Consider the following 26,471-nt stretch of genomic DNA (forward strand, 5'->3'; position numbering starts at 1 on the left):
CTGCTGTAAAGCCAGAATTAATAGTCTCATGCAAGCAATTTTGTTTAGTACGAATACGGCTTTATTTACAATCATGTTCGTTACGTTAAAACACATTCAAAAGAGAATAATGACAAATGATAACACTGTTAAACATCAACAACTAGTATATCGTTTGATTGTGTGGCTCGTTCGACCGTGGATGGCGCACGGTCAATATTATGTATTGTTTCGCTTTTCATGTTGTTTATGCTATTAGTTCATTCCCTCTTTGCTCTCCAACCGTTCCGTTTGTGTGGTTCGAGTTGACCACAAAATAGTGCCGCACGAGATCTTCCCACGCCCTACAGATCTAGAATAAATCGTGCCAAACGGTTGGTGGGAGAACAGAGGGCCGAATCTTCCGCCGAGGATAGGGAGTAAGATGAAGCGGATCCAATGACGCTCGGTCCGACGATCTTACGGTCACCGGATGGACCCGGTTCGCGGTGTCGGTGGCCTGGCCGCTGCTGGTGATGATGCCGCCGATGCTGGTGATGGTGGCGTCGTTGCAAGTGTACGCGCGGAAGTTGCTGCTACTCGAGTGGCGGTTGATGCCCGGGATGGCCGTCCAACGGTGACGATGTGCTGGTCGTCGTGGACGGTCCACACGGTGCCGGCATCGGTGCCGTGGTGCGCTGCACCCCCAGCGAGGACGTAAAGTTCATCAGCGGTCCGATCAGTTCGATCGGCAGCGGAAACACGATCGTGGAGTTCTTCTCGCCGGCAATGCTGCTGAGCGTTTGCAGGTAGCGCAGCTGTAGTGCGGCCGGACTTTCGCACATGATGTCGGATGCTTCCTTCAGTGCGCGGGACGATTTCATCTCACCTTCGGCGGCGATCACCTTGGCACGGGCTTCGCGTGCCGCTTCCGCCTCTGCTGCCATCGAGCGTTGCAGCGAATCCGGCAGTGAAACGTCCTTACTGTAAGGTAAGTGTAGCGATAGAGGAAACATGAACAATCACTAATCGAAATGTTTATATTTTGCAGACATTTGTGTCTAACTTACATCTCAACACGTTCTACCTGAACACCCCACGGATCGGTAGCCTCGTCCAGCGTGACCTGCATCGAGTGCGAGATGGCTTCTCTTTCCGTCAGCAACTCGGAAAGATTCCTCGTACCGAGCACGTTCCGAAGCGTTGTGGCCGCCAGTAGCCGCGTCGAATGGCTGTAGTTGGCTACCTGCACTACGGCATTAAGCGGATCCCGAATGCGATAGTACACGACGGCATCGACGGACACGGTGACGGAGTCGCGCGTCAGTACCTCCTGCGGTGGGACATCGAACGACACGGTACGTAGATCAACCTTGCAGTAGTTGTCGATACAGGGCAGGACGAAGAAGACGCCCGGACCGCGCGCCCCACCGGAACGTAATCGACCGAGTCGAAAGATGACGGCACGCTCGTACTCCTGCACTACCTTGAAGCAGAGAAACAGCGAGATCGGCAGGGTCAGGACCATCAGCACGATCGAGCACACGGTGGCCAGCACTTCCACGCATCCTATCGAATCGGCTTCGGCTGTTGGTGGAAAAAGGAAGCACGTAGACAATAATTAACACAGCTGTCTTTGAAGGTTAAAAGCATTGTCTAATGAGTGCGGATACTAGTGCAACTTAAAGACCACATTCAACACAGTTTGGTGGAATTCCTTTGGCTCACATGGAATAAGTCAGACTTCAACTTGCCGTTGAAGAGATGAAAGGACTTCAGCAACTCAAAACTAATCAACCAACTTCATGCAATGTGAACGAAACGGCACCTAATATTGGCCCTTCACCGGTGGTGTTCACAGGTTCGCAAATTGTTTAGCTGCAAGTGCAATAGTCTTCGTATCGCACAAAGCTTTCTAACAATGGAGGTGCAAGGATGAAAGGACTCACTACGCCACAGCTGAACTCAGGCAACTAATGAAAACCCTCCCGGATGAGTCGAATTCGTGCGCGTGGTTTAGCAACCACACAGGACTGCTTGGTTCGTTGAACGAAATGGCTTTTTTTTGTGTTGTGATGCACACGCGAATTGATTGACACGCCTGCTAAACCAAGTGTGTAACTCATCAAAGAACAAAAAGGCGTCCCTCGCCTCTGTTCCCTGTTATTTCTGGGAAATCAAAAGGGAGTTTATCTGCAGCTGAATGTGGCTTTGTGCTCGTTGACAGAGATGTGGTTTCAATTATGACGCGGTTGTTCATTGTTCCTTGCGATGTGCAAACTTTTAAACACTTGTATGTTCCTCGACGCGCATAAATCCTCACACTTTAACATCACAGACCATCGGCGTTCGGCCCCGACTGACAGTTATCGCGCACAGCGCTGCAGAGAACTAACAAACAAATGCACACGCTTCACTGGCACATGGTGAAAGAATGCAACTTAACTTGCAGTATATTGCCGCCGGATGTTTTCCAAACCACCTTCATTCACTCACTCACTCATCGGACGGTGTGGGACGGATTAGTAGCGGACGGGCGAAACCCGGAATGGGTGGCGATGGAATAATAAAGTGCGTGCGCTATGCATCGACACTACACTTCCAAGATATGTCGATCGTGTTTTGATCGATGGGCTTTAGAACTCGCTATAGACATACGCAAACAGACACACACACCCAGAGCACAGTATAGTTCCCGTTTTGTTTGGATCTTCTCGTGGTGTTGCTTCGCCCTCAATGGCCGCTGCGAAACCGAGTACACACCGAGTGGGTGGTTGGAGAGACCAATTAGTACAAATCGTTTCGGGAAAATGCAAAAGCAGCAGACACACGCAACCAAGAAGCTGCAGAAACACCCATTTACATCGACGGCAAGACACGCGGCGCAGGATATACTCGAACGGTTTTTTTTTCTCTTTATGGTGGGTGGTTTTTGTGCTGGCGCTGGAGTTGTTTTCCTCCTATGTGGGAAATGGTTTGTTTATGTTCGTTAACCACCTCACGAGTGTGTGTGTGTGTGTGCTCGCATTTGGTCGAACACTTGCTAGGCGCGTTCCATGTCTGACCTCGAGTTTTCTTCCTCCAGTCACGCGTGCATCTCACGATCGTGAACGCGCCTAAGGGCACAAACACTGGTGGCTGAGTGTGTGTGTGTGGGTAAGCGTGTTTTTTTAATCCATTAAGAAGATGCTCCTTGCCGTGAAGTATTTTCAACTGCGGTTTAACGCTGAATAATGGAACCAAATGGAGATGAGTTCCCGTGCGTAGCGTGCGGTGCCTAACGAAGAGCAATTTATATATAAATATCGCTCTTTATCCTGTTGGCTGGTAGCGGTGAAGATTTAAGTATCCGACGCGTTTAACGTTGTTTTTTTTTATCTTTCTTTCGTCGTTCACGCATTTATCTCAAATCGAGCGTTATAAATTATCTTGTTTATGGCGATATGCGATTCCCGAAGGGGCTCGTCGGGCGCACACAATTTGCGCTCTGTTCAATCTCAGCTGCTCTCATTGCATCCTCCCGGGGAAGAAGTGGCTTGACTCAATCCGCTACCAGATGAAGCATAATTAATGGGACCATTTTTAACCGTCGGAAGCCGATCGTCGAATTGGAAATTGGATATTAATTAATCGAACGGTAGCGATTGCCGTTTGCCGAAGCACTGATCACCCGGGTCGATCTGGATGGGTTTGCCAAGTAGCAGGCGAAACAAAAAGCAGATCCAAACGTCAAATGTGTATTAAATGTGATTACTTGCTTAATGTAAAACGCGCTTTCATTCGAACTTGGCGTTTGGAGCATAACCGGAGTTTATAACAAATGCACTTGTAACTAAACTAACTTGCTTTTTTCACTGAATAGCGTTTTTTTTTCTCTTTTTTACAGGAGGATAATTCGTCCGGTTACACTTCCGCGTTCGTGTGAGGAGAGTTTGAAATGTGTGGCCACACGCTGATAGCTCTGCCACTTACGGCGAGCAGCTGCAGACTAACTCGCATCGCCCGAGAGGATCATCGGTGCGATGGCAAACACGAACCAACGACCACACGACCGTACGAAGATGTTGATGCCGGCCGATACACGGTCACGAGAGCTGAAACGTTTGACACTCGATCGCGCCACCAGGCGGCTCCATTGCTACACCTGCTTAGCCAAGCGAACAGTAGACGAAAGACTTGCCCTAGCGAGCTCTCAGAGGACACAGGGGCGACATTGGTTTCTGATCCGCACAAAAGATACCTACGGACGTCAACGTAACACTCGCAACCGCCGGACTCGGTGCTGAGACAATCGGTGTCCATGACGCGCGGACGCAGGACGGACGGTGCGGCTTGGTTTTCACGCATCGGTGACGGTCGTGTGGACAAGCCGTCGTCCAAGAGGTCGTTCCATGGCGCGAAGGTCCGAAAACATAATTTATCTCTCCGCTTCTGCACCTTCCGCCTCCGATGTGTCCGACAACTGTACACGAGGGACAAACCAACCAGACGACTGTGTAGTTGATCGATGCGACTGTTTTTTTCTTAACGCGCGCGTTCGTGTTGTACAAAGTGACACTTTTCACACCGTTGGTGTGTTTGGGGCGGTCAACCACCCACAGGCCGGTGCGATGGTGACCTGGCGAGTGAGCGACCGACAAGGTAGTGATGCTCCCAGCAGCGCGCTCACACCCACGAAGGCACCCGAAGTAAATCGAATTCGAACTGTTAGACTCACCGCAAAACCAATAGTCCAATAGTGTGGTGGAATCTCCATCTTCACCCCACCTAGAATTACCTCCTCGAAACAAAAAACATACATACAGCATGCCGAGTGCTCTTTTCGTGCAAATCTTCGTGAGTTTAAATTTGAAGCTATAAAATTTAGGAAGAAAAAAAAAGCGCACACATACTCCCAACATCTTGGCACGCAATTCCAACATGAAGAAATTCGTGAGAGTGAGAGGGAAGGAAACCGAAAGCAGATGGCAACGGGGGATGGTGTCGGTAATGATGATTCTCGGTAAGAAAAACACGGAAATCTGCTCTTTACATTACGCTGCGGTCAGCGGGAAGAGAAACGACATCCAATTCGTAACACGATGACCGTGAGCGTAAATCGAATTCGAATTCGGTAAATCGTGGCCACTTCTGGCACTCCTCTATTTCCAGTGCTTCATGTTCACCAATGAATGTCGCTAGTACAGTGAAGAGCGGTGCAACGATTTTGTCGGAGTTTTGGAATGTTTTGGGTGTTGATGAGAAGGAACCTTTTGACACGACATTAACTAACCTGAAGATTACATTGAACGATGTTTTCCAACGGAACGTTCAGTTCCTACGGTTGTCGGTGTGTAGACTCTTTTGTTTTCGTTTGTTTTTATGTTCATTCTTATTCGTTTATGAATTTTGTGATCCTTATATTACAAAGTCTTCGGTAATTATTATTTATTCTATTAAACAGAATTGAGCATTTATCTGTTTTTTTTTATGTTTGTTATCATTACTTACGTAATTACTTTTAGTTATTCTTACTCAGTCAAATCAATACTTTTTTTACAAGGCTTTTCAATAATTTTTGTACATTTTCCGCTTTCTACACTAGAACGACCAAGCGTTTTTCAAGGATTCTTTCTTTGTGAACAATTTTAAAGACGTGGAGTTTGTCTAAATATTTTTAGGAGTTTGTACTGTAGTATAGAAATGTAAATGACACATCACCAGCGGAAGACATATTTAATCCTAAAATTGATTTAATGAAAATGAAACGTACCAGTCAAAATGACTGGTCCGGTCAATCTAGTGTTGAATGCAATCGTTCCTCCAAGTAGTCCAGTAAAGGCAATAAATAAACAATCTGTAACACAGCACAATAGGGGCAAAAAGATTGTCGACTTGTGTAATCAGTCCTATTGATTAACGCATTGTTTTCGTTGTCGGTTATCTTATCTTTTGAAGAACTGTATTTGGAAGGTTTTTTTTCTCTCGAACTTGATAATTTCTGTTATATATTGGGTTGCTAGACCTTTTTTTCTTTAACTCCGTCATCAGATACGAGTTAGTGCAATTCCCCATGAGATAGGATCGACGATCTCCGATGCACTAACCCAAAGAGGTATAGCAAACATTTGATGTGATTAATCACGTTTACACGTTAGCAGATGCATGGGGTCAGATTACGCTCATTAAAAGTAGACAATTTTGGAAATAAGATCATGTTGTGATTTATCTGAGAGCTATAAAGGGAAAAATCGTTTGACAGTGTATAAACAAGCTGAAAGCAATAAAACGAATCAGTTAAATCTCGCTTCCTTACAGTGAGGATGGTGAGAATTCCTCACTAGTGAGCATGTATGGTGTTCTAAATCTATTCTGCCAAGAATCCCGCCCGTCTATTGAGAACAATCCATCTCCGCACGGAAGCAGTCATGGGACACATTCTCGTGACATGTTTCTTGGGGATGTTGTGCCGTTTTTTCCTTTAAATTGCAGTGTCTCCGTTTATCACTTCTCGTCTTTCGTTTTGACATTCTTTCACATCGATTGCTCGCCCAACGTGGGACGGGAGGAGATAAAATGTGTAGATTAAAACCTCACAATGAGACCGCAATAACGCCGTGCAACACATCGTGCCGGCATCCACTGTGATGCCGTATCCCATTTCACTCCCCCGATTCTGATTGCTTGGTTGGGAAAGAGGAATCAAAAATCTGGCCGTTGATGGGCGATACAAGCAATGGTAATAAAATTAAACGATCATGCTGCGACCGTACGTGTGCATTGGCTGTTGGGCGAATGAATAAGCAAAACCCGGCCGGTGAGGGAAATTGTAGTAGAAATTAAAGAGCACCAACAGATTGACACAATACGAATTTAATGGGTTCTCGGAGGTTGAGACAAATGTTGGGCTTAAATCGGTTTGAAAAACGTTCGTGGAAAAACATGAAGGTCTTATCGAAGGATATAAATCCTAGACGAACTATGTCAGATTAGCGGAGTGTTGCTAATTTACAGCTGAAGTTCGTTGGGAACGTGAGCCTTGGATTGTCTTAATTGATTGTAAACATATCCCCTATGACAAGTCTTTGAAAATGGGCTCTCTGGTGATGTTTTGACAACCTTTTTTTGCCTTTTATTGGTAATGAACGTGTCACTTAACCAGCGGCCCAAAAAGGGAAAGCGAAAGTTGCTACAAAACTATAATTTTTTCCTCCTTCGGATCTCTGCCACAACTTCATCTCTGTTCTGCTGCCAAACATTTCGAGACGTAGACAAGCAAGAGCGCACAAAAGACTCGATTTATTTTCATACCAAGTCACAGATAAGCCCTGTTTATTTGCCAAATTAAGTTCGGACAGTCGCTCGGATGGGTGCGTTTTGGACTTCTTGGGGTTTTTCTTCGATGTCCGTTTAATGTTACGGTTCGACTACCGCACACTGTTCCACTGAAACGCCAGTCGGAAAATATGCGGAAGAACGATCGCAGATAGCAAAAACCCGACGACGAAAATGTGTCCCAACAGTCTGATGAGCTTAAGCAGACGGTTTCGGGGCGGCAGATGCAACCGGGAAGATTACACTTTGATGACCCAAACTAGCCGCGACTGCCGGCGACGACTGAAATGGGTTGACCGCTCCTGCTGTCTACCCGCTGTCACGCGTTTGCTGACGACACTCTTTTCACAGTGGCGTGGCCGGGCCCGTTTACCGCTAGTTTGCTAAAAGTCTGACTAAACTCGACGGAATTTCTTTTTCAATCGTTTCACGTCTAAAGCGCGGGAAATGTCAAAAAGTCAATTTTACCACACGTGTGTGTGTGTGTGTATGTGTTTTTTTAAAATGCAACAACATGATCATCCGTCCAATAAGTCGTCCAACGGAGATCGACAGGAAGCGGGTTAAAGAAGGGTGTTAATTATATTTATAAATCGTCGACTAAATGGGCCAGTGGTGGTGGTGGTCGACAACGATGGCAAGGCGGCGCTCTGACCGTAGGGCCGTTTGCTGTTGTCCAAATATTGAACGCGGGCGTTGAAATGCACCAGCTCGACCGGACAGATCCAAAGGGTTTAATGGCGGGAAAGCGAGAGGGAGGAAGAGCTCTCTATATTCGAGAATTTGATCTTGAGTCCGATTAGTGGTGGTAGCCTGCTTTATTACATTGATCCTATCGGTTACAAGTTGACATGGAACAGGCTTTTGCTAAGCCATTCGGAATGTATCGCATAGACAACTAATCTTGTCTTAGTGTGAGGATGAAATTGGGCGAGATTAGTAGGGATTCATGATCGGGAAAATGTAGCAATAAGTAGTAGAACATTGTTGAATTAAGGCCATAATACACTCCCATCACTATTTATAGCCCCTTCGTAAATTTGTATAGTATCTCCTTCACTTTTTTACATCTCTATGCTGGCTGCGAAGGTGTTTTTTTATTGTAAATTCTGGTTGTTTGAAGTAAACAAGAGAAAGAACGAGGGGCCTTTTTACAAACATGCAAAATTTACTAAAAACAATGTGAAAGTACACAAGCCGGGTTTTTTTTTGCAGATAATTTGGCCTTAAATTCTACCACATCTTTGAAGACCATACTTAAACAAAAATTCTAAATTTTACAATAGGATGACTTTGTTTTTGCAAAGTTTGGCGGGCCGAAAAGTATTTATCCGAAAATGAACAAGAATTTAAAATTGATCATAAATAAGAAGGCAAAAAGATTGAAATTAAAGAGAATCACAATGAGGCATCAATGAGCCACTATTCAATGAGTTCAATGATGATCAATGAGTAACCTTAATTGATTGAATTAAGCGTTATCTTACCAATGAATTTATTAGCCGACCAGAATACATCCCAACACGCAGTTTTCGCAAGAAGTTCTCTTGTCTTGTGGATAGGATTTTGCGATACTTTGGACATCATATTTGGTGCTTATTTTTGGCAAAATACTCTCAAAAAAGTATATAAAAACCTTCAATGGCTGTGTAATTTCATACAAAGTATAATAAGCGTACAAATATATTGTGGGTCGACAGATATTGAAGACATTCAACAGCAGTTCTGTTACGAAAGACCGCCTCATCGGGAAATAAGTTGTACAGATCGAGCTCTGAGTTTTGTATTGAGTGGCTTAATAGAAGATAGAGATAAAACTCTTGAAAATTTAGGCACATTTTTCTGTCTATTTTTTCGCAAAGTATATTCGCAAGTCTATTCCAATTTTGTTGAAAGATTCAGTCGTTCCTATTGCTTGTTGACCCAATCACACACGACATTGTTTACTATTTAATGACTGAATACCAATTTATGTGGCCTGATTTGAATGAAGAACCTGTAAACAATCGATTTACGCATGAGTTGACCTTCCTGCCATCTTCGGGTCAAAAGATAATAAATAATTTACAATCAATCAAACGACCAACAGGCTTGTTTAGATTTTAAACAAATGATCGTTTCGAAAGCGTGTAGACTTGGGGATCGCAAAGAAAAAGAAAATAAATCAACAACGCTAAACGACGCAATAAACGCGATCGAAGCGGATTTAAATAAACAATGAATTTCTGTCCATTTCCATTTGCCTAATAGTTTTCCAAATGCTCATGCATAAGATAATACTTTCGCCCTGTTGCTAGCACAGTGATAAAAAGATAGCGAGAAATCGAAAGGGATCAAACTCGAACCGATGTTCTACGGACACGAGTTCTGTCGGCTGTGTTTGGTGGGACGGGTTTGAAAACAGAAAAACACCACAACCCAAACTACTGAAAGAATTTTTGATGAGATTAACGGAACGTGACCTGAAACATCAACTGTCAAAGCCGAACGCTGTGTGCGGCGGCCGGGAGGGGTAGATTCGAGTGTGAACATTCGGCCGGCAAACATAAAATCCCGCCCGGCCATCAAAATGCAAACAATTTATGAGACGAAACATGCTCTCCCACGCCATGCCGGGTGGGACAGCTGTACATCATCGTCAAAACGAGGGTTTGGACACGTTCGAAACGATTGAACGGGTTTAAAAACGATCCGGAAAATGAACTATCTCGCCCAAAAAGGAACCGTTGCGAGGTGCGAAGAATGAATCCGTTAGCTACCCCGAGGTCACGTTCGATCGCGTAAGTTTTTTTTCTGGGTGTTACAATTTCTTTGAAGAATTACTTATCGTTCAACGGAACGCAAGACAGCTCGTGGCTTTTCTTCTGCCCCGCCAGGTTAATGACGCGATTGAGCCGTGAAAACTTTGTGTGAAAAAGGGGGGTCGTGTGTGTGTGTGTGTATGCTTGAATCTTTTGCCCTGTCCATGCTCAACAAGTGGTAAGGGAATGACGATTTTCACGTTCATCGTCACCCTGTCCCGGTGGTGGCAGTGGGTCATTAATGGGATGATAAATGAGCATGGTCGGTGGTCGAAGGTGCAAGAAAAGGAAGCCGTACTGGGCGCCTCCATGTCGCCACGCATCGCATGGACCGATGATGAACGATGGTGGTAGGGTTAAGGCAGATAGTTTAAAATGTGTGAAAATTCATCGCTTTCTTCCATGTCGAACAATTTGTCTTATGCGCTAATAACGGACTGCAAACGGTCGCACAATGGTGACCCCTCCTGCGTAGATCGGAAGACATTTCCCATTCATTTAAGTGTTCACTGCTGTAACCGTTTTATTCTCCACACTTGAATAAAGTGGGCAATTTAAATCAAGATTTATGAAGGTTCCATTTGTCACCGGCCACCACTCAATCAATGATGGTGTGGGTAGCATCACGGTGGGGGGTTCTGTGAACTCCGACTTCACCCCTTAAGCCTAATGACTTACGGAACATCTTTTCGGCTGCGGCATCCTTTTTGGGAGGGGGGGGGGGGGGGAGGGAGCAAATAAAATAAATTCACTTCCGCCCAGTGCGTCGATACGCGTGTGGAGCGAACTGGAATTAAAGGTTGGGGCCCCGGGTGGAATAAAAGGGTTTTCCATTTCACTGTGCCGATCGCCGTGCTTTTTTGTTGTTTCTCCAAACGCAGCACATTTTCCAAATTAGTTTTCCACCGAGGGCCCATTAGCCGAATGGGGTCGTCCTAGGTTCCGGTTCCAGCTCCTTCAGCGTTGGGCAGTTTGGGGGTAGTTTCGTAGAATATTGTTTCAACCTGTGCAACCCAAAATGATACAGCTGTACGCAATCGGACGCGCAGTGTGTGTGTGTGTGTGTGGGAAAATCAGCACAAAAAAATGGCGCACAATTTTTGGCTGGACAGTCTGCCCCACCGTACCGTTCGCAGGAGTGAGTGCAGGATTTCGCGTAATGGAATGTGACTGGCTATCAAGGGCTATTCGTTTTTGTTCGCAAATGGAGGAGAGAAAAAATGGCCTCCCATCCAATGGGCGGTGGGTCGGTGGCGGTGGAGGGTTACAAGGGTAACAGATGCTTGAGTGAAGCGCTTTCATCCACGTCAGTTGCACCAACGGGATGGAACATTCGGCCCAGCTGAAAGGGTGCGCCTACCGAAGGGTTACTTCAGGATTACACTACACTTTTTTCTTGTGCTGTGTAGTTGTTCTCGTTGTAAGTCTCTAGCATTGATTGCGGCAATCTGTACCGGGTTTAAGCGGATGACTACGAAACGTGCGTGGCAGCCACACACGTACGCGGGGATGAGGCGTAATCATCGAATGGCGGAAATATGCAAATGGACTCCACCCGCTCATTGGACACACTCGCTTCGATGATTAATGCACCATGGCTTTAGAGTGTGCGTGCTTCGAAGGGCGAGGTGGAATGAAAGACACCATTAGAGGAGAACTTTGGGTAAAAACCATGCGGTGAAGTACGCGAAACGAGGAAAAACGTACCAGCAAAAGATGACGAACCATATGTGAGTCTTACATTTATTGCCATTTATGTAGGGGTGGGGAGGGGGGTGCCCAATCCGGACAGTGGCAAATCGTACTACATCTGAGCACTCCGCTCAAGCAACACGAAACAAACGAGTTACGAGATTACGTGGAAATCTTGCAAGAATAAACAATTTGCCTCATCATCAGCAAAAGCGCCCCGACAGCTCAGCAAGGTCGGAATGCGGCCGCAATGAATACGCATTATCATGTACTACCCTTACATCATTATATGTGATGTTGATGATTGATTGGTGAGCAATTTCCATGAGCTAATAGCTAGTAGAATATATAGCAGGTTTGATGAGTGTGACGTCCTTGGCAAGTAAAGGAACTCGCGACATAATACAAACTATCGGTGGTATCGATGGAAAGCAAATAATATAAGTTATAACAAAAGACGTTAACCTCTAATACGACTCCCACATGTTTATGGCAAAACCGATCAAAATATTGCTGATCGCCGAAGATCAACAGCGGAAGTGGGATCTTTTAACGGTTGGACATGAAACACGAAACAGAATAATATTGAATGCCGGATGGGATGTGTTTTCCATTCGAAGGCAACTCACATGGTTCACATGCTACTCTGCATGCTGCTTTGGAACGGTTCGTTTATTTATTATTGCAGGCAGTTCAGCCGGGAAAGGGAACAGAGAAGAATGATCGCGATTTCTTAGGTCTTAAGCCCTTAGGTAATCGCCACACTCAGAGAGGTTAATAAACAACGTTTCGATGACGGATATCTTCATCCCAGTGATTATGTTTTGATGATCCATCTAGCTTAATATCTACGTGATTGGAGTACGCTTAAGGGTTGCATTTGAATGTAATATAAACATTTGCACTTGTTTTTTTTATAAAGGTATAAAATCTACCCCTTTCTAGTGGAAGATTTTCGAAGATGAACGCATCATCGGTGAAGCAATCGGGCGATAAGAATGCTGTTGTTTGTTACACATAATCTCCTATCTTTTGTTGTTTCGAAATATCGTAATTTCAATCTGCATTTCCGTTCGACAAATGTGAACGTTATCAATAGACAAACTCACCACTAGTGCGCCGTTGTTCGTCGTTTATCAACACCGCTTGCGTTGATGTCGACGGTGTTGCTTCCCTCGTTACACCGGTCATATTCAATGCGCCCTCAGTGCACTACACACCCCCAAACAGGTAAACTGGTTTCTCGTTCACCAACACACCGAAACAACTAAAACACGGGCTGCAACACCCGCCCCGTACGATCGTAAACAATACGGAGACGAACGTGCCGAACGATCCGGTTCGATGGAATCGTCAACGAATACTAACGTTACCGTGTATGACCGGCTTTCCGTTTATCGAAGTCTCTGGCTAATGACAAACAGGCGATCACAACCATGGCCGGCAAAAAGTGTACAAACACAACAGTCGCAAACAGTAAACGTTCCCGAGACTAGTTACGCTGTCGGCTTCGCGGTGCGATAAGACCGTCCATCGTTTTGACGACGTAACACACACTGTAACGTTAAGCAGTAGCGGGAATCTCAATAAAATAATTTGAGGATTAATTTTTACGCACTATTGTTCCTTAATCCAGCACAAATAAAGCACGCCACCGTAATCCATACATTCGCATAAATATGTCCAATTGTGCGATATTGTGCACGGTGGAGACGACTTGTAAAGCACACAATAACAAAAAAAGAGTTACGTCTAAAATGTCTTCTCGTAACGTAGTAGAGCTAGAAGGAGAGAGAGAGAGAGATAGAATACAAATCTCTTCGTTTTACTATCATACAGGATCGTAAAACAATCCGATCGGAACTCTATTTATAGTGGGAAGGATGAGGTTTATTTTTTCCTTCGTTACTATTGTGCTTCTTGTCTTGCTGTATTAACCCTGACGGTTGGGTCGTAAATATTTTCTCCCTTCCCGAACATAATTAATTACGGCACGGGATAGAAAACATGGTAGTGATGGAATTTTTCGGTCCGCTCTGGGTTTTGTTGATACATGCGTGAGGTAATAATGCTGCAGACACCGAACGGATCGGAATGTCGGACAAGATTTTGCGGTTTTAATGTAATCAATCTACCTGCTGCTGCAGTATATTTGTGATTGAATTTTAAACAAATAGTCGATTAAAATAACATATTAATAATATATTTACAATGATCTTGAGAAACTTGAAAAATGCAAACTGACATCAATCTATTCACTCAGTTATTGGGTCTACAAGAAAGTTTCCATCGTATTACAAAAGTTGGTGCCATCCGTACATTTTGGGCAGGAATGTTCAGATCGCAGATCGTTTGATGCTTATTCGTTGGACATCGGTTAGTAATATACTTGGGCTATACTTTTTGGAGAAACAATTTAAAGTAGTCAGCTTAAAAACGACAACTGCTGTATGTGTTAATTCTATTCTATATTACAAAGAAAATCTCATTTAAGATCTGTCTTTTATTCCAGGAAATGTATTGTCAGAATTCATGCAGATCATGCTCAATCAATAACAAATAGAATAGTTCACTTACGGAAAACCTTGTTCTAACTATGGTGGGCTCAGAATGGGATCATTCCGGACTGCTTTCTGCGTTGTCAAAACATCAATGCAGTAATGTATCGAACATAACTTAATCTGTTAGTCTCGAGTCAAAAGCTTCGGTTAGAGGTCGACTGTTTGGAGGATAGAGGATATAAGATTCTTACTCTTCCAGCAAAACTTCAAGTACTCTAAGAAAACATTTGCTTCGATCGATGTAGAGCGATGTTTTTAATTAAGGGAATCACAAATTAGCGCAATTCGTGCTGAAACCGAAATACGAAACCTTATTTTTTGGTGTAAAATCCATGAATGAACATAAAAAATGTAAAGTCTCTGATAGAAAATCTTTGGTATAAAAACTATGTAACAATTGTTCACAAAAGTGTCGAATATATTGAAGAAAAAACGCTGGAAACTTGCTTGCGCACCCAAAAAACAATGACACGGAACCATGCATGCGTGATAAGCATATATTTACATCGTGCGCTAACTAGTGTGAGTTTAAAAAATAAACACTGAAACTTGCCAACCTAACTAATCACAATCAGTTTCCTGCTTGAATGGAGATAGTTCATTCATGAATCATCAGTCCCGCGTGACACAACTTCGTGGTAACGTTTCGTAGCCCGCAACTCAAGTGGATGACGCTATCAGGGCCGGTTTACTATCGTCAGTGAAACAACACCAAAAGCGTGTGCATCAACACTTGCATTGCTTGTTTACATGCGCGTTGGCTTCTCGTTGGCAAGACACAAACACACAGACACACTAGACAGACAACAACTTACCGTAGTATTGTGGCCGCGGATAGGGTTGCTTGCGTGACGCTTCGGAAGTACTTTGCGGAGAGTGCATCGGAGCTGCGAACGGTTCGTGTGCTGCATTAGTATCAGCGTATTACGTTACATTCAATGTGAGGCATTGGGCGCATTTCGGTAAGCCACACGGTGCAATGTGCAAAACAATTGATATGCCTTCCTGTTCCTTTTTTTTTTGCAGATGGTGCTTTTCTTCTGCTTTTTTCACCATTGCAAAAAAAAAACGGTTAGTGAGTTAGGGGAGCAAACAGCTCTGTTGCTTGATGGTGCGAAATTAATACCGGTAGCGATGGTACAGCTACATTAAGATGATTAAAAACTGTGCAGCATTGGCAGCTGGTTCTTTCCATTGCGGAACCAACTGCAGCCAGTTCAAATGCACTTAGTAGTAATTAATTATGGCAAAAACATACAACCAGCGGTTAGGTTTTAAAAATTATGTCATCACAAAACTATGTAAACTTCCTTTATCATGCACTCACGTCGCTGCAAAGTTAGGGCATAGTAGGCGATGATGACAATTGCTCGCTTGTCCCACAATTTATCTTGGTGTCTTGGCGAAGAAGAGTTAACAATAAATCACCGCACGCGAATGAGGATAACGATTTGTTTTGTTTCGCTTTTATGAGATAGAAAACATCCTCTCCATTCTCTTTTTGGTGGGTTTCTTTCGCAAATTAAGCTCAGTTTTTGTTGATTGTCACGATACGAACGTACCTAACGTGTGTCACGTACCTAACGAAAATAGAGTAACCAGAAAGTGCAACCACCGAGAACCACCGAAGTGACGCACAAAATAGAAGCAAGAGCAAGAGTAACAGTAGGCAAACCTGTTTGCAGATTATTTATAAAATCCAAACCAATGCAAAGCAGAATGCTGCTCGCGTAAACATAAACGCATTGGTTTTGCCGTTGCCCTGCCTACCATGATCGGATGGGTGGTAAAGCATGCCCCGCTCGATCGTGTGTGAGCTGGCGCACAGATCGGTTGCCGTTGCGTTGGTGGCCCCATCAGAGGCAGAACTCTCATTAAACGAGTCGAATTCTCAACCGAAATTCATCCAAGCGCTGGCTGGTTCGAGTTTTTTGTATTGCTTTATGAGTTTTCTTCAGGGCCGTGTGGAGATGGCGATGGCGCGTATGGGAAGAAATAAACAATGGTCATCTCGGCTCATCGAAGGGATGATGCGTGAGCAAAGCACACCGGTGGGACAGTTTGTGTACGTATATACATCGACGGCTGGGTGGGGCGTTGAACATTAACGGCAATATGAATAGGAACAGGTTGCCACTTCCAAAGGTTGGTACCCACGCAGCAAAAAACTAACGATAGTGTCTGTGATGTAGAAACGTTTTACGGCCACTACGTCTTGTAGTAGTTTAGTGTTAGTATTTAACCATGCATTAGCATAACTCAGAGAAAGTTGATTAATTGCGTAAAATGTAAAGGAATAATAACTTAATGATGGGCGCAACGTACTTTTAACTTTCCACCGCACTTGATCTTGCTGTTGCTGCTGGGTGTGCTGCTGGTTTGGCGGTTGCAGTTGCTGTGTTTGCAAATGTTGCGCGTGGTACATAGTTTGGGTCGTAGCTTTCCGTACTCTTCGCTATCTGTTTTAAGTTTTCGGAGGAATGTTTAATTATTCTCGCAAGTTTCAGAAGAGATTTGGAACACTTAATTTATCACACGACATGTGGGCCGGAAGTGGATCGAAAAGTAAGTCGACGCGATCATTCACATATGTAGGGCGTTTTGAAACACATTCGTTCAGCAGTGATCTAAAGTCTATTAACCATTCGGAAACACCCTCGTTAGCAAATATTAATAGACAAAGTCTTGTTTTGCATGAAGATCACTTTTGAAAATTGCACCAAACGATCATGATGGTAATAACTTACGGGCAATGTGCGTGTGTGGTTTTTTTTTAAATTCTTGGTTCACTTTATATTTCTCTTTCTCTACCAACCACCCCGTGTGACACACAAGTATGGATGTGTACTGTGCAAGCTATCAAGGAAACAACAATATCAAACACACGACTGTAGGAAATCTTAAGCACGAACGATCAATTCACGCGTGCCGTTTCGTAGCGTGCACGTTTCGTTATCTTTCACCGGTGACTTCGTTGACAGGACTGTCTGATAGGCCACGTTACGCACGAGAACCATGGTCGGCAGCCAAAAACGCGGCGCTTCGCATTGTCATCGGTTTCGCGCCATCGCGCATTCGTTGTCCCGGTGTCTCGAGATGTTCGAGAAGACTCTCAAGGAAGAAAACTCTCGAGAAATCTGCCAGCATCAAACCACGGGCATTACGGCACTCACACAGTGGTGGCTATATGATTACGACCTGCAGCAATGGGTGGGCGAATTCACGTGTGAACTGTGAGCATGATTTGTGGAAGGGTAAGTCTTAAACTAAATGAGCTGGATAGGAGATTTATTTGGCGATTATAACAATCGTTTAGGAAATTCCCTCCATCGTAAGAGATCCTTCCAATTGGCACACATTCTCCCAAGACCAGCACTGTACGTGGAGTGTTCCCGTCGGAGTCGGGATACGGCCGAATCAGCTTCGGCGGTATTTCATCGTCAACAGCCGGGCAACAATCCTGAGAGCACGCGTGACTCTCTCGTACGTTCGTGCACTGGGGGTTGGTGGGTGGCATCACTTTCACGATGCGCTCGTTTGTCTGATACATTTTCGTGTGCGAGATTCTTTTGTGTTTCGTATTCGGGGCGCCCACCCTACTAGCAGCCAACACTTGACTGCTGTTTTTTCTTCTTTATTTTTGGAAGGTTTTTTTAGGAATTCCCCTGTCCTGGGTGGTGCAGGAACAGAGTACGTTTCAGCTCACTCGCTGATACTCCAACCGGTTCGGGCGTGAGGTCTCGCGCGTCTGACAGACCTTGAGGGGAAGCTCCCGTCGGTGGACAGTATCAAGCAAACATTGTGTGTGCACTGTCGGGAGACTGTGCGAAGAGACAAAACTCCCAATCATATACCTGAAACATATACGCGCATTCTTCCCAATGGACAAACTTTACAGTGACGAACGCACAAAAGTGTTGGAAGTTTGCAAAGATAAAACAAAAATTATAAATCTATAACTCAGAATAGAACATTCATGATGTAGATGTAAATATTTATGATCGTTGGAATTTGATTTAAAAAAATATTATGTTGGGAACTAAGACAAATATTTCAGAATAATAACTTGAATCTGTTTTCTAAATTTCTAAAAAATAACTAAAAAACCCTTTTTCACACTTCATTTACTTATCTGATGCTTCAATCACTTAGCGCTCTTCGCATGAGACAGAAGTCCTCCTTATTAATCTTATAGATTGTTTGCAGTCTATTCTTGTTTTCTCTCTTGTTATAACTGCTTCCACTTTAAGGAATCGTTACAAGCTGAAGATTTGATACTTTCCACCCGATCGACCATTTTATTCATCACTGTAAAATGCAAAGTCTCCCTAGAGCATCCTAGTTGACCCATGAATTACATATTAGATCACTTTTTGTCCATGTTGTGGGTGAAGGGAACATATATTGCGTTGGCCATACACACCACCATTGTGTCTGACAGCTGTGGCAGATGAGTCAGCCTCTTACAGGAGAAACAGTATACTTAGCCGACACATAGAAATAGAATTCCGTTGTCTCCAAGAACAAACATTGACCGGGGAGTGAAGAAAGAATGGAGAAGCGATTGTGATGCAATCGTTTCGGATTGGATGCAAACGAGCAATATGGAATGATAAATGGACGCTACATGCGTGAGTGTAGGGCTTGTTTTTTTTTCTATACATCCTGACCATTACAAATATTGATTCATTTCATTGTACTGCGATCGGGCAAACGATGCGAATGGTTCGGAGCAAATTGAGCGATAAAGCGAGAGAAGGGATCGTTTTATGTGGTTTGTCACTTGCACACTCCGATTTGTTGTTTATAGACACACTCTGTGGTGTGTTAGAAAAAAAAACACATAAAAAAGAATATCTCACTGACAACTGTTTCGAAACAAGTGGTCAAACATGTGTCCAAACAATGTGCGATGCAAATCGTTATCGAACGGAATGCAATGAAAAAAATTCACAGTGCTTCACATACTCACGAATTTCCCGTTTAACCACCAGAGTGACAAATAAAACAAATGTTTTTTTTCCCTCGATTTTCCCTCGACAGATTTATGTTAAACCATAACATTCGATAGACTTCGAAGATTCGGTGCCCTCTGACGATACGGTGTACGATTGTTTGCAGCATTCGCTTCTGGCACCGTATTGTGTCAACCGTGCGGCCAACATTTGGTGACTTTTGGGTAACTTATGGCACACCTTCATTTTAACGGCTTCTTCCCTTCGGTTCGATCGTGCGGCTTTTTCAATTGGGCACGCATTGGGTTTTGGGGTCACGTAACGTCCGTAGTCCTTGTGTTTTTTTTTGTTCGATATTTGGTATAACCCCTGTAAATTGTAAGTAGGGTTAGGGACAGATTTATATAGATTTACATGGTTGTTTAAGAATTTATAAAGTAATGCTCCGAAATGGGTCTAGCGTAAACCTTTCTCGGTGGACACAGCACATGAACAAGAATTAAGACTTTAGGAAGCGAACATTGAAATCGACAGTGAAGAATTCAAGTTTGACATTAGATTAATTGACTTAGTCCTGTGTTTAATCTTGTGTCGCATAAAATACACAGTAAACGTTAATATTTAATAATCTTTGTAGCCATTTTTACTACAACGGATTAGTTGGAACGAAATCTCTTGCACTCACAAACGCGACTGTCTCAGTGTCTGTTTATTTGATTAAACCATCGTATGAGAGAGTACTTGAATGCCATTCGCTGTAGAAATTTTATTGGCCAGTTAAGCCAGCTACAACTCATACCACATTAAAGGGAAGTTCAGATCAAAGCTCCCATTAAACGGTTGCCACATCAATGGCGAAGGGAGGGGAGTGTAGGAAAACCATAATAACAGTTGTTTTTTTTTTGTAAAAACATTCCCAAATCGAATAGTCGAGCGCGTCCTCTGTTGAACATCAGCACAATCCCAATGATGTCTAAGATGTCCATCCGAAGTCGTCGACACACATTTCCATTAAATCAGCATTCGAATGGATTTTCCACAGTCAAAACATTCTCGAGCAGACAGAGAGCGAGAGCCAAACACAAAGCAAAAAAAAAACCTGAACCTGCCACCGTCGCTATCCAATGAGCCGCATCGATGTAACGACGCATCCAACCGGCGACCGGTGCGTCCGAAAAGAGAATGAATGGATGCAGCAGTAACGAAAGCAAAAAAACAAAAAATAGAGACGAGAACGGAAAATCGTTGGTGTCGTTTGCTTTCAGCACTGTGAGACACATCTTGTCACGTCATAACGGATATTTTCCACCCAGTTTCATCTGCGGCGAGGGTTTTTTTTCTCCTGTGGGGATATTGGCTTTTCTTTTTCGAGTGCACTCATTGTGAGCATAAAGAAATGCGGAAAAGAAGGAAAACCGAAACAGCACTTGCAGTTTTGATGCTCGTGTATAATGACGCTTTTTGTGGAGAGCAGCAAATTACAGCCAAGGGATAATTAAGTCGTACTCTTTCGCGAGCACACACACACACACACAAACACATGTTTCGCTGGCGTTAGATGAAATTGCAATTATTTTTGCAGATAACTTAACTTTTAAGATAAACTTATTTCTTTGGCAAACATAATGTTTATGTTTTATTGAAGGTTAAGAAAGAATAAAAGCTTTTCAACTGAAATAAACTAAATAAAGAGTAATAAATCAATAATAAGGAAACAAAAAAAGAGATTACTCTGCAAATTCTGGAGTTATGTTGTGGAGAAAGGCCTTTAAAGTCCCATCGGGTTAAAAGGCTAGACCAGTTGAATCATGGCAGATAACGACTAAATTAGTATTAAGCATTAACCAACGCCAAGTCGCTACATTTGCTGCAAAGCAAAACAGAATCGACCAACAGGCAAAGAAACAGTTTCCAAATAATCCTCCCCAAACACCCTGCTTATGCCGTAGTCGTTAGATGCACTTCTTCCTCCATTGTTCTCTTCGATTAGTATCACAGCGCGCAAAAGTTGGCCAACGGCACTAGGAGCGCTTAACCCCGCCGTATGGCGCACGGTGATGCCGTTGCCCTGCTCGGTTGCATTGTAAGGGACAAATCAGTGTGTGGTATTTTTCCGAAGGAGTTTATGTATATTATATTATCCTTCACGCTTGTTCACTTAGCATATCCGGTGCTAAATTATGCTGTGGAAAGCTTACGCTGCAAAAAAGAGCGACAAAACACTAGCCGTAGACAGTGTGTTCGATGGGTTACACTATTTGGGCAAAAATTCTTTAGGAAAAATGGTATTATTGAAATGAAAAGCGAAATGAATCATTTAAACACAATAAATGAAGCTTTTTTCTATTATGTAATATACACCCCAAACGCATGAAAAAACAATTGTTCTGTCCCACTACCGTTCTGTTCCGAAAAAAAAGTTCTGTCCCACTACCGAACTGTACTACTGTTGGATTAATTAAAAACGATTCGATTGAGTCAAAACAATATCGGAGGACTATTTTTCCAGCCGTACTCAATGACTGTTTGTGCACTCCGGAACGAACATTACGAGCTTGTTTGTCCTCGACGATTGGATAAAACATGAAAAAGGGAACCATTTGCATGCATAATTTTCCTATCAGTTCCGGGGTGGATTATTTGTGCACAGCAAGAATGTATGTGTGTGTGTGTGTGTTTTTTTTTGCTGTAAGCTTGTGCCACACTGCCAGGGTGAATGAAATCGAAAATGCCCTCCTTCAGATCGAATTCAATCTATTTGGTTTGGGGAAAGTAGTGGAAACGGTTCTATCTATCGAGCGCGAGAAAAGAAAACATCTCCACAAACAGTTCGATTGTGGAGGCTTACTTTGGCGAATAGAGGCGTGCGAATGGAAAGCATTGGAAGATTAAACCCTGTTTTATGCACCGACATGCTAGCAGCGGCAGTAAAGTACTGCCAGCAAAGGCATAAACAATGTCGGAAGTTGATCCGACGCCACCCGCCAGGAACTGAAACTATTTCCTCCCAGTTTTTCTTCCTTCGGTTGATGGTTGAACGCTCCAATGGCCACCGCCAACATTCACTTTTGTTCGTCACCAATCGTTTGTGTCGGGGGCATTGGGCTGGGCTTTCATTCACGGCAAATGAGCCCGTTAAATGGCGGGCGAAGTAGATCGAAAAATCACGCTGAAGTGAAAATGAAACAATGTCATATCGTTTGGACCGTTTTGAGTCTACCAAACGCAGTCCACCTCCTCGGGGTAAAAGATCAGGAAAGCAAATTGAACACCATCCGGCATTCCAGACAAAGTGCCGCCAGACACACTGTACGCTGGACGTTTATCGTTCCACGCTTCGCCCGGTTCGCTTTCTTCGCTTTGAATCAGCTAGAAGACGCAAGGAGAAAACTCCCATCACACGCTTCGACCAGACGACAAGGATAAGGTACCGGAAATTCGCTGATCTTCACTCCCATCAGTTCGATTACCGGGGGCCGCTTCGAACGGCTATCAATTATTGGGATTCTTGTCGTCCAACGGTGGTGTGCCATTTTTTTTTCGCTTTTCTTTCACGCCAAGTAAGTGAGAAAACAAGCGGTGCGAAACAAACGTCCGGCCCCTGGAGGGGACCCGAAGAAAGAACACCCAATTCGGGCAGATCGAGAGGTCAGGGTTTGGACAATCATTTCCGTCGGGACTGCGAGCGAGAAGGAGAGAGCAAAATGAAAGCAAAAACCACACCGGAAAAACTGTCCGTGATTTCTGGAGCAGAAGAATAAACCATTCCTTTCATCGCATTTCATACACAAACACACACACACAAAGAAGCAAGAAAAATGATGCAAACAATGAGACGGCAAATAAAGAAGCAAATGAGAAGAAAGTGAGAAAGTGTGAGAAAAGGATATATTAATTCGGGTAGAGTGAGATGCATTTCGCAATGAATGGAGACGCCCAGTACCTTTTAGCTTATCGTTGTGCATACAATAGAAAAAAGGAAAACTTTCCACCAGGAGTTCCAGTTAATGAGTGAGATTTTCCAGTTTTCACGCGGTGCCGGGTTTCGGGTGAATGTTTGCTATGCGCAACCCCTTGCGGTGTTGTGGATGAGTCAGAGTCGGGACCCAGTTATTTTCATGAATAAAGTTCATGGACCCGGGGGATGCGGATCGGAGAGGGACATGGAAGTCTGGAGCAAGTCTGTACGGCTCTTCTTTCCGGCTTTTGGGTAATTGTTTTCTTTAGCTCACCTTCGGAGCGTGCTAATGTCTGGCATGGTTAGCGCAAGTGAAGTATTTATTGCCAAACGTTTATGTTTATTATCTATCTGAACAAAACGTGCAAACTTATCCACCCCTGTGTGTGTGTGCGATAGGGGGGGAATGGCTGTGTTTTGCTTGTATTTCCAGGCCAGTTTCCTTACCGTCGGCTAATTAGTCGACTTAATTTATGGATTTTTAGTAGTGCAACGCACACAAACACGGAGGTGGGAGTGAGAGTGAGCAGGACAGGGACAGAAGGAGCTCTCAAGTGTTTTTGCTGCCTTCAAGATGGTAAATAGCCACTTGATCTCTTGAGCCTTCCACCGTTGAAGCACCATCCAAGCACCATCTCCCGGCAGCGTCAGCATGTCCTAAGTGTTGCCAAAGCGGGAACATAATTCCCCGTGTGCCGGTGTGCAGTGATTAGCTGTTGTAACCACGTGTTACAGTAGTGGATTTTCCAACTCCAAGCGTTCGCGCCATGATGGAAGAAAGTGCCTCGAGAGAAAAAGAGGGAGAGAGCGAGTGTGTGAGGCGGTAAAATCTAAAAATATTTGCCTTATAATTCTTCACGTGCGTGCGTGCCTATAAATTATCTGTGAATGATTCCATTGCCCGGACACGCACGGGAGGCGAGGGGTGGAGGGAAACAGAACCCAAACGGACGGTGGAAAACTGTTGGCGGGTCGATTGTCACACCGGGGACTCGGGGATGTCGTGTAAGTTGATAGGGTAGTAAATACATTCTCAGCCCCTGGGGTGGGCGTGAGCTCGGATAATGAATGAGATGAACACACCATTAAACGCTTGGATCCACCAAATAAACGCCACTCGGAAGGTGATCCATCGTGAAGTTTGAGAACTGTATAAATTTTAAAAACATCGAGTTATTACGAATTTCGACAGATCACAAACACGATCACCCCATTCATACACGGAGAAGCTCAATTGCGAGCATGTTTTTCCGATCGTAATGCAAACATTGGTCCGATCGAACTCACCTCATCAAAACCCCTTTCGCACCACGAAAGAGCACAAACATAAATATTTTTATTTTGCCTCCAAATTGATTCGACATTCGGAGCGGTACCAACAATGTGCCGCTGTGCTTTTGTTGGTCAGCCGGCCGGCCCGAAGAAAACAAAAATAAACTATCGGTGGCTGTGAATCGTTCCTTGCCGTGGTTGCTTGATTTATGAGCACACCCAGCAGGACATCCTGTTATGCGCAAACGTGCGTTGTCACGTCACGATCGGTTTAAACTTCCCTGTGCAAGAATAACATGCGTGCACGGTCGCCAAGCGGCGGCAGAAGCGGTTGTGTGGAATTGGGAATAGCATGTTGATGTCCAGATTTTATTTTGACTACCACGAGCACGATCGGAATGCGTGCCGTAACGAACACTTCCTATCGCTTTGGCTTTCGGTAAAGCATCTAACCGCGTGTCTAGTGTCAGATGCAAATTGGAAAACATGATTTAGTAACATCGTTTCGCTATTAGATTTCATTAACATTTGATTGCTTATGTTCTTTATTTTATTTGGTTTCAAGTTCCTGTCCCGTTTTTATGTAATCAAAGCGAATTATCAAGAACGTCAAAAACGTATTGCAACTTTAAATTACGAAATTAATGTCTTTTGCTCTATTTTAGACCAAAAATCTGCCGCTTACTATTTAAAACAAATATCACTTAAACGTACCGGTGCCGTGTTCCGAATGGATGGGCAGTTCGTAATGGATCCGCACCGATCCGACACTCCCAACCAACAAGAGTGAACATTCACATCCTACTCACCATCGGCCAAAAGGAGTGCAAAAAAAGAAAAGAAAGTAAAACAAGAAAACATTCCTTCTGGCTGGTCGAAGTGTACAGGAAGAAAAATCATAATAATCAACACCTCAGCACGGACACACTTCCCGCATCGTTGGCACGTGCTTGCGACCCATGTACTACACGCACACGGCGGTTAATACGTTTTGGGGTCAGAAGGAGTTCTGGGCGTGTGTGTGTGAGTTTTTTTTTGCGATTTGTGTTTATTTTTACATTAATCGATCGGTTAACAAAATAAAAATAAACCATACCCAAACCCCGTACCGATCGGAAACGGACTGCGGACCGGCTAATGGTATCTGCGAGTATCGATAGCAAACTGGGGATTGGAGGTATTGGTTGACCTTCGGCTAAACTTACTTGCTAGATAATGCTAGGCATTGCTTTATTGCCTAACTTCCTTTAAGGATTTTGAGCTCTTTTTGCTTAACTCTTGCACAGGGTTGATTTACTGGGAGTTGGGTTTTTGAAGTATACGATAGGGACACATCTATTTAGACAGTTTTTAGGGTACATATTTGTGCTTTGTGAAAAAAAAACCGTTGTAACAAACTGTAGTTGGTGCTTACCAGTGCGATGTCGCAGTGCGTCAGAAATCGGAATTGCCAGTGATAGTGGACTATGATGAGGTGGAGGCTGAAGGGAAGGCGTTGTAGATTGCGGCATATACGTATGGATCTGCTGGACCGGTTGGAGCAGCGGCTGTTGCAGTGGCTGCTGGAGCAGATGCTGCTGCTGATGTGCCGGTGGCTCATGTCGCGTATCCGCCCGCAATCCATCAACACTTTGCTGATCTTCCACGATCGTTCTTTCACCCCAATCCATCTTGTTGCGCTAAGTTATCAGTACACTCGCTTCACAATCGGCACAACTGTCAGTTCGTTATCAGCGTCAGGTGTTGACAGTTCTACCGCATCATTCTTTCTGATGCTGAGCACACTTTAATCTCTTATTCGCAGTGCATTTGATCCACAGTGAAGATATTGGATGCGAGCGCACCGTTACCTGATAGCACACTTTATGCACGCACCAGCACGAGAGTACGGAATACGCGCCCACCCGAACCGACGGACGGTTTAATCGCGAACAGCGAACAGTCCACCCGTACCGAAGCG

The 26,471-nt window shown here is 44.1% G+C and overlaps 1 protein-coding gene across 1 annotated transcript; it reads right to left on the reverse strand.

Annotated features, from left to right (window-relative positions):
• Positions 1 to 554: 554 nt before the first annotated feature.
• On the reverse strand, positions 555 to 26,181 carry LOC128710268 (band 7 protein AGAP004871-like). The gene is made up of 3 exons (XM_053805313.1): positions 25,926 to 26,181; positions 1,029 to 1,545; positions 555 to 942 (listed from the first exon to the last, which is right to left on the reverse strand). The coding sequence occupies exons 1-3, from the start codon at positions 26,179 to 26,181 to the stop codon at positions 555 to 557; spliced, it is 1,161 nt and encodes a 386-aa protein (XP_053661288.1).
• Between the last annotated feature and the right edge of the window lie 290 nt (positions 26,182 to 26,471).

This window comes from Anopheles marshallii, chromosome 2 (genome assembly GCF_943734725.1).
Source record: "Anopheles marshallii chromosome 2, idAnoMarsDA_429_01, whole genome shotgun sequence".
Lineage (NCBI taxonomy): Eukaryota > Metazoa > Arthropoda > Insecta > Diptera > Culicidae > Anopheles > Anopheles marshallii.

Bases quoted from the DNA above. Each gene is read 5' to 3' on its own strand.
- LOC128710268 (XM_053805313.1), bottom strand. From the start codon at position 26,181: ATGGATTGGGGTGAAAGAACGATCGTGGAAGATCAGCAAAGTGTTGAT. The intron at 1,546-25,925 runs GTAAGCACCAAC...TTCCACCAACAG, and splicing joins CGCACTGCGACATCGCACTG to CCGAAGCCGATTCGATAGGA. The intron at 943-1,028 runs GTAAGTTAGACA...CTTACCTTACAG, and splicing joins CAGGTAGAACGTGTTGAGAT to TAAGGACGTTTCACTGCCGG.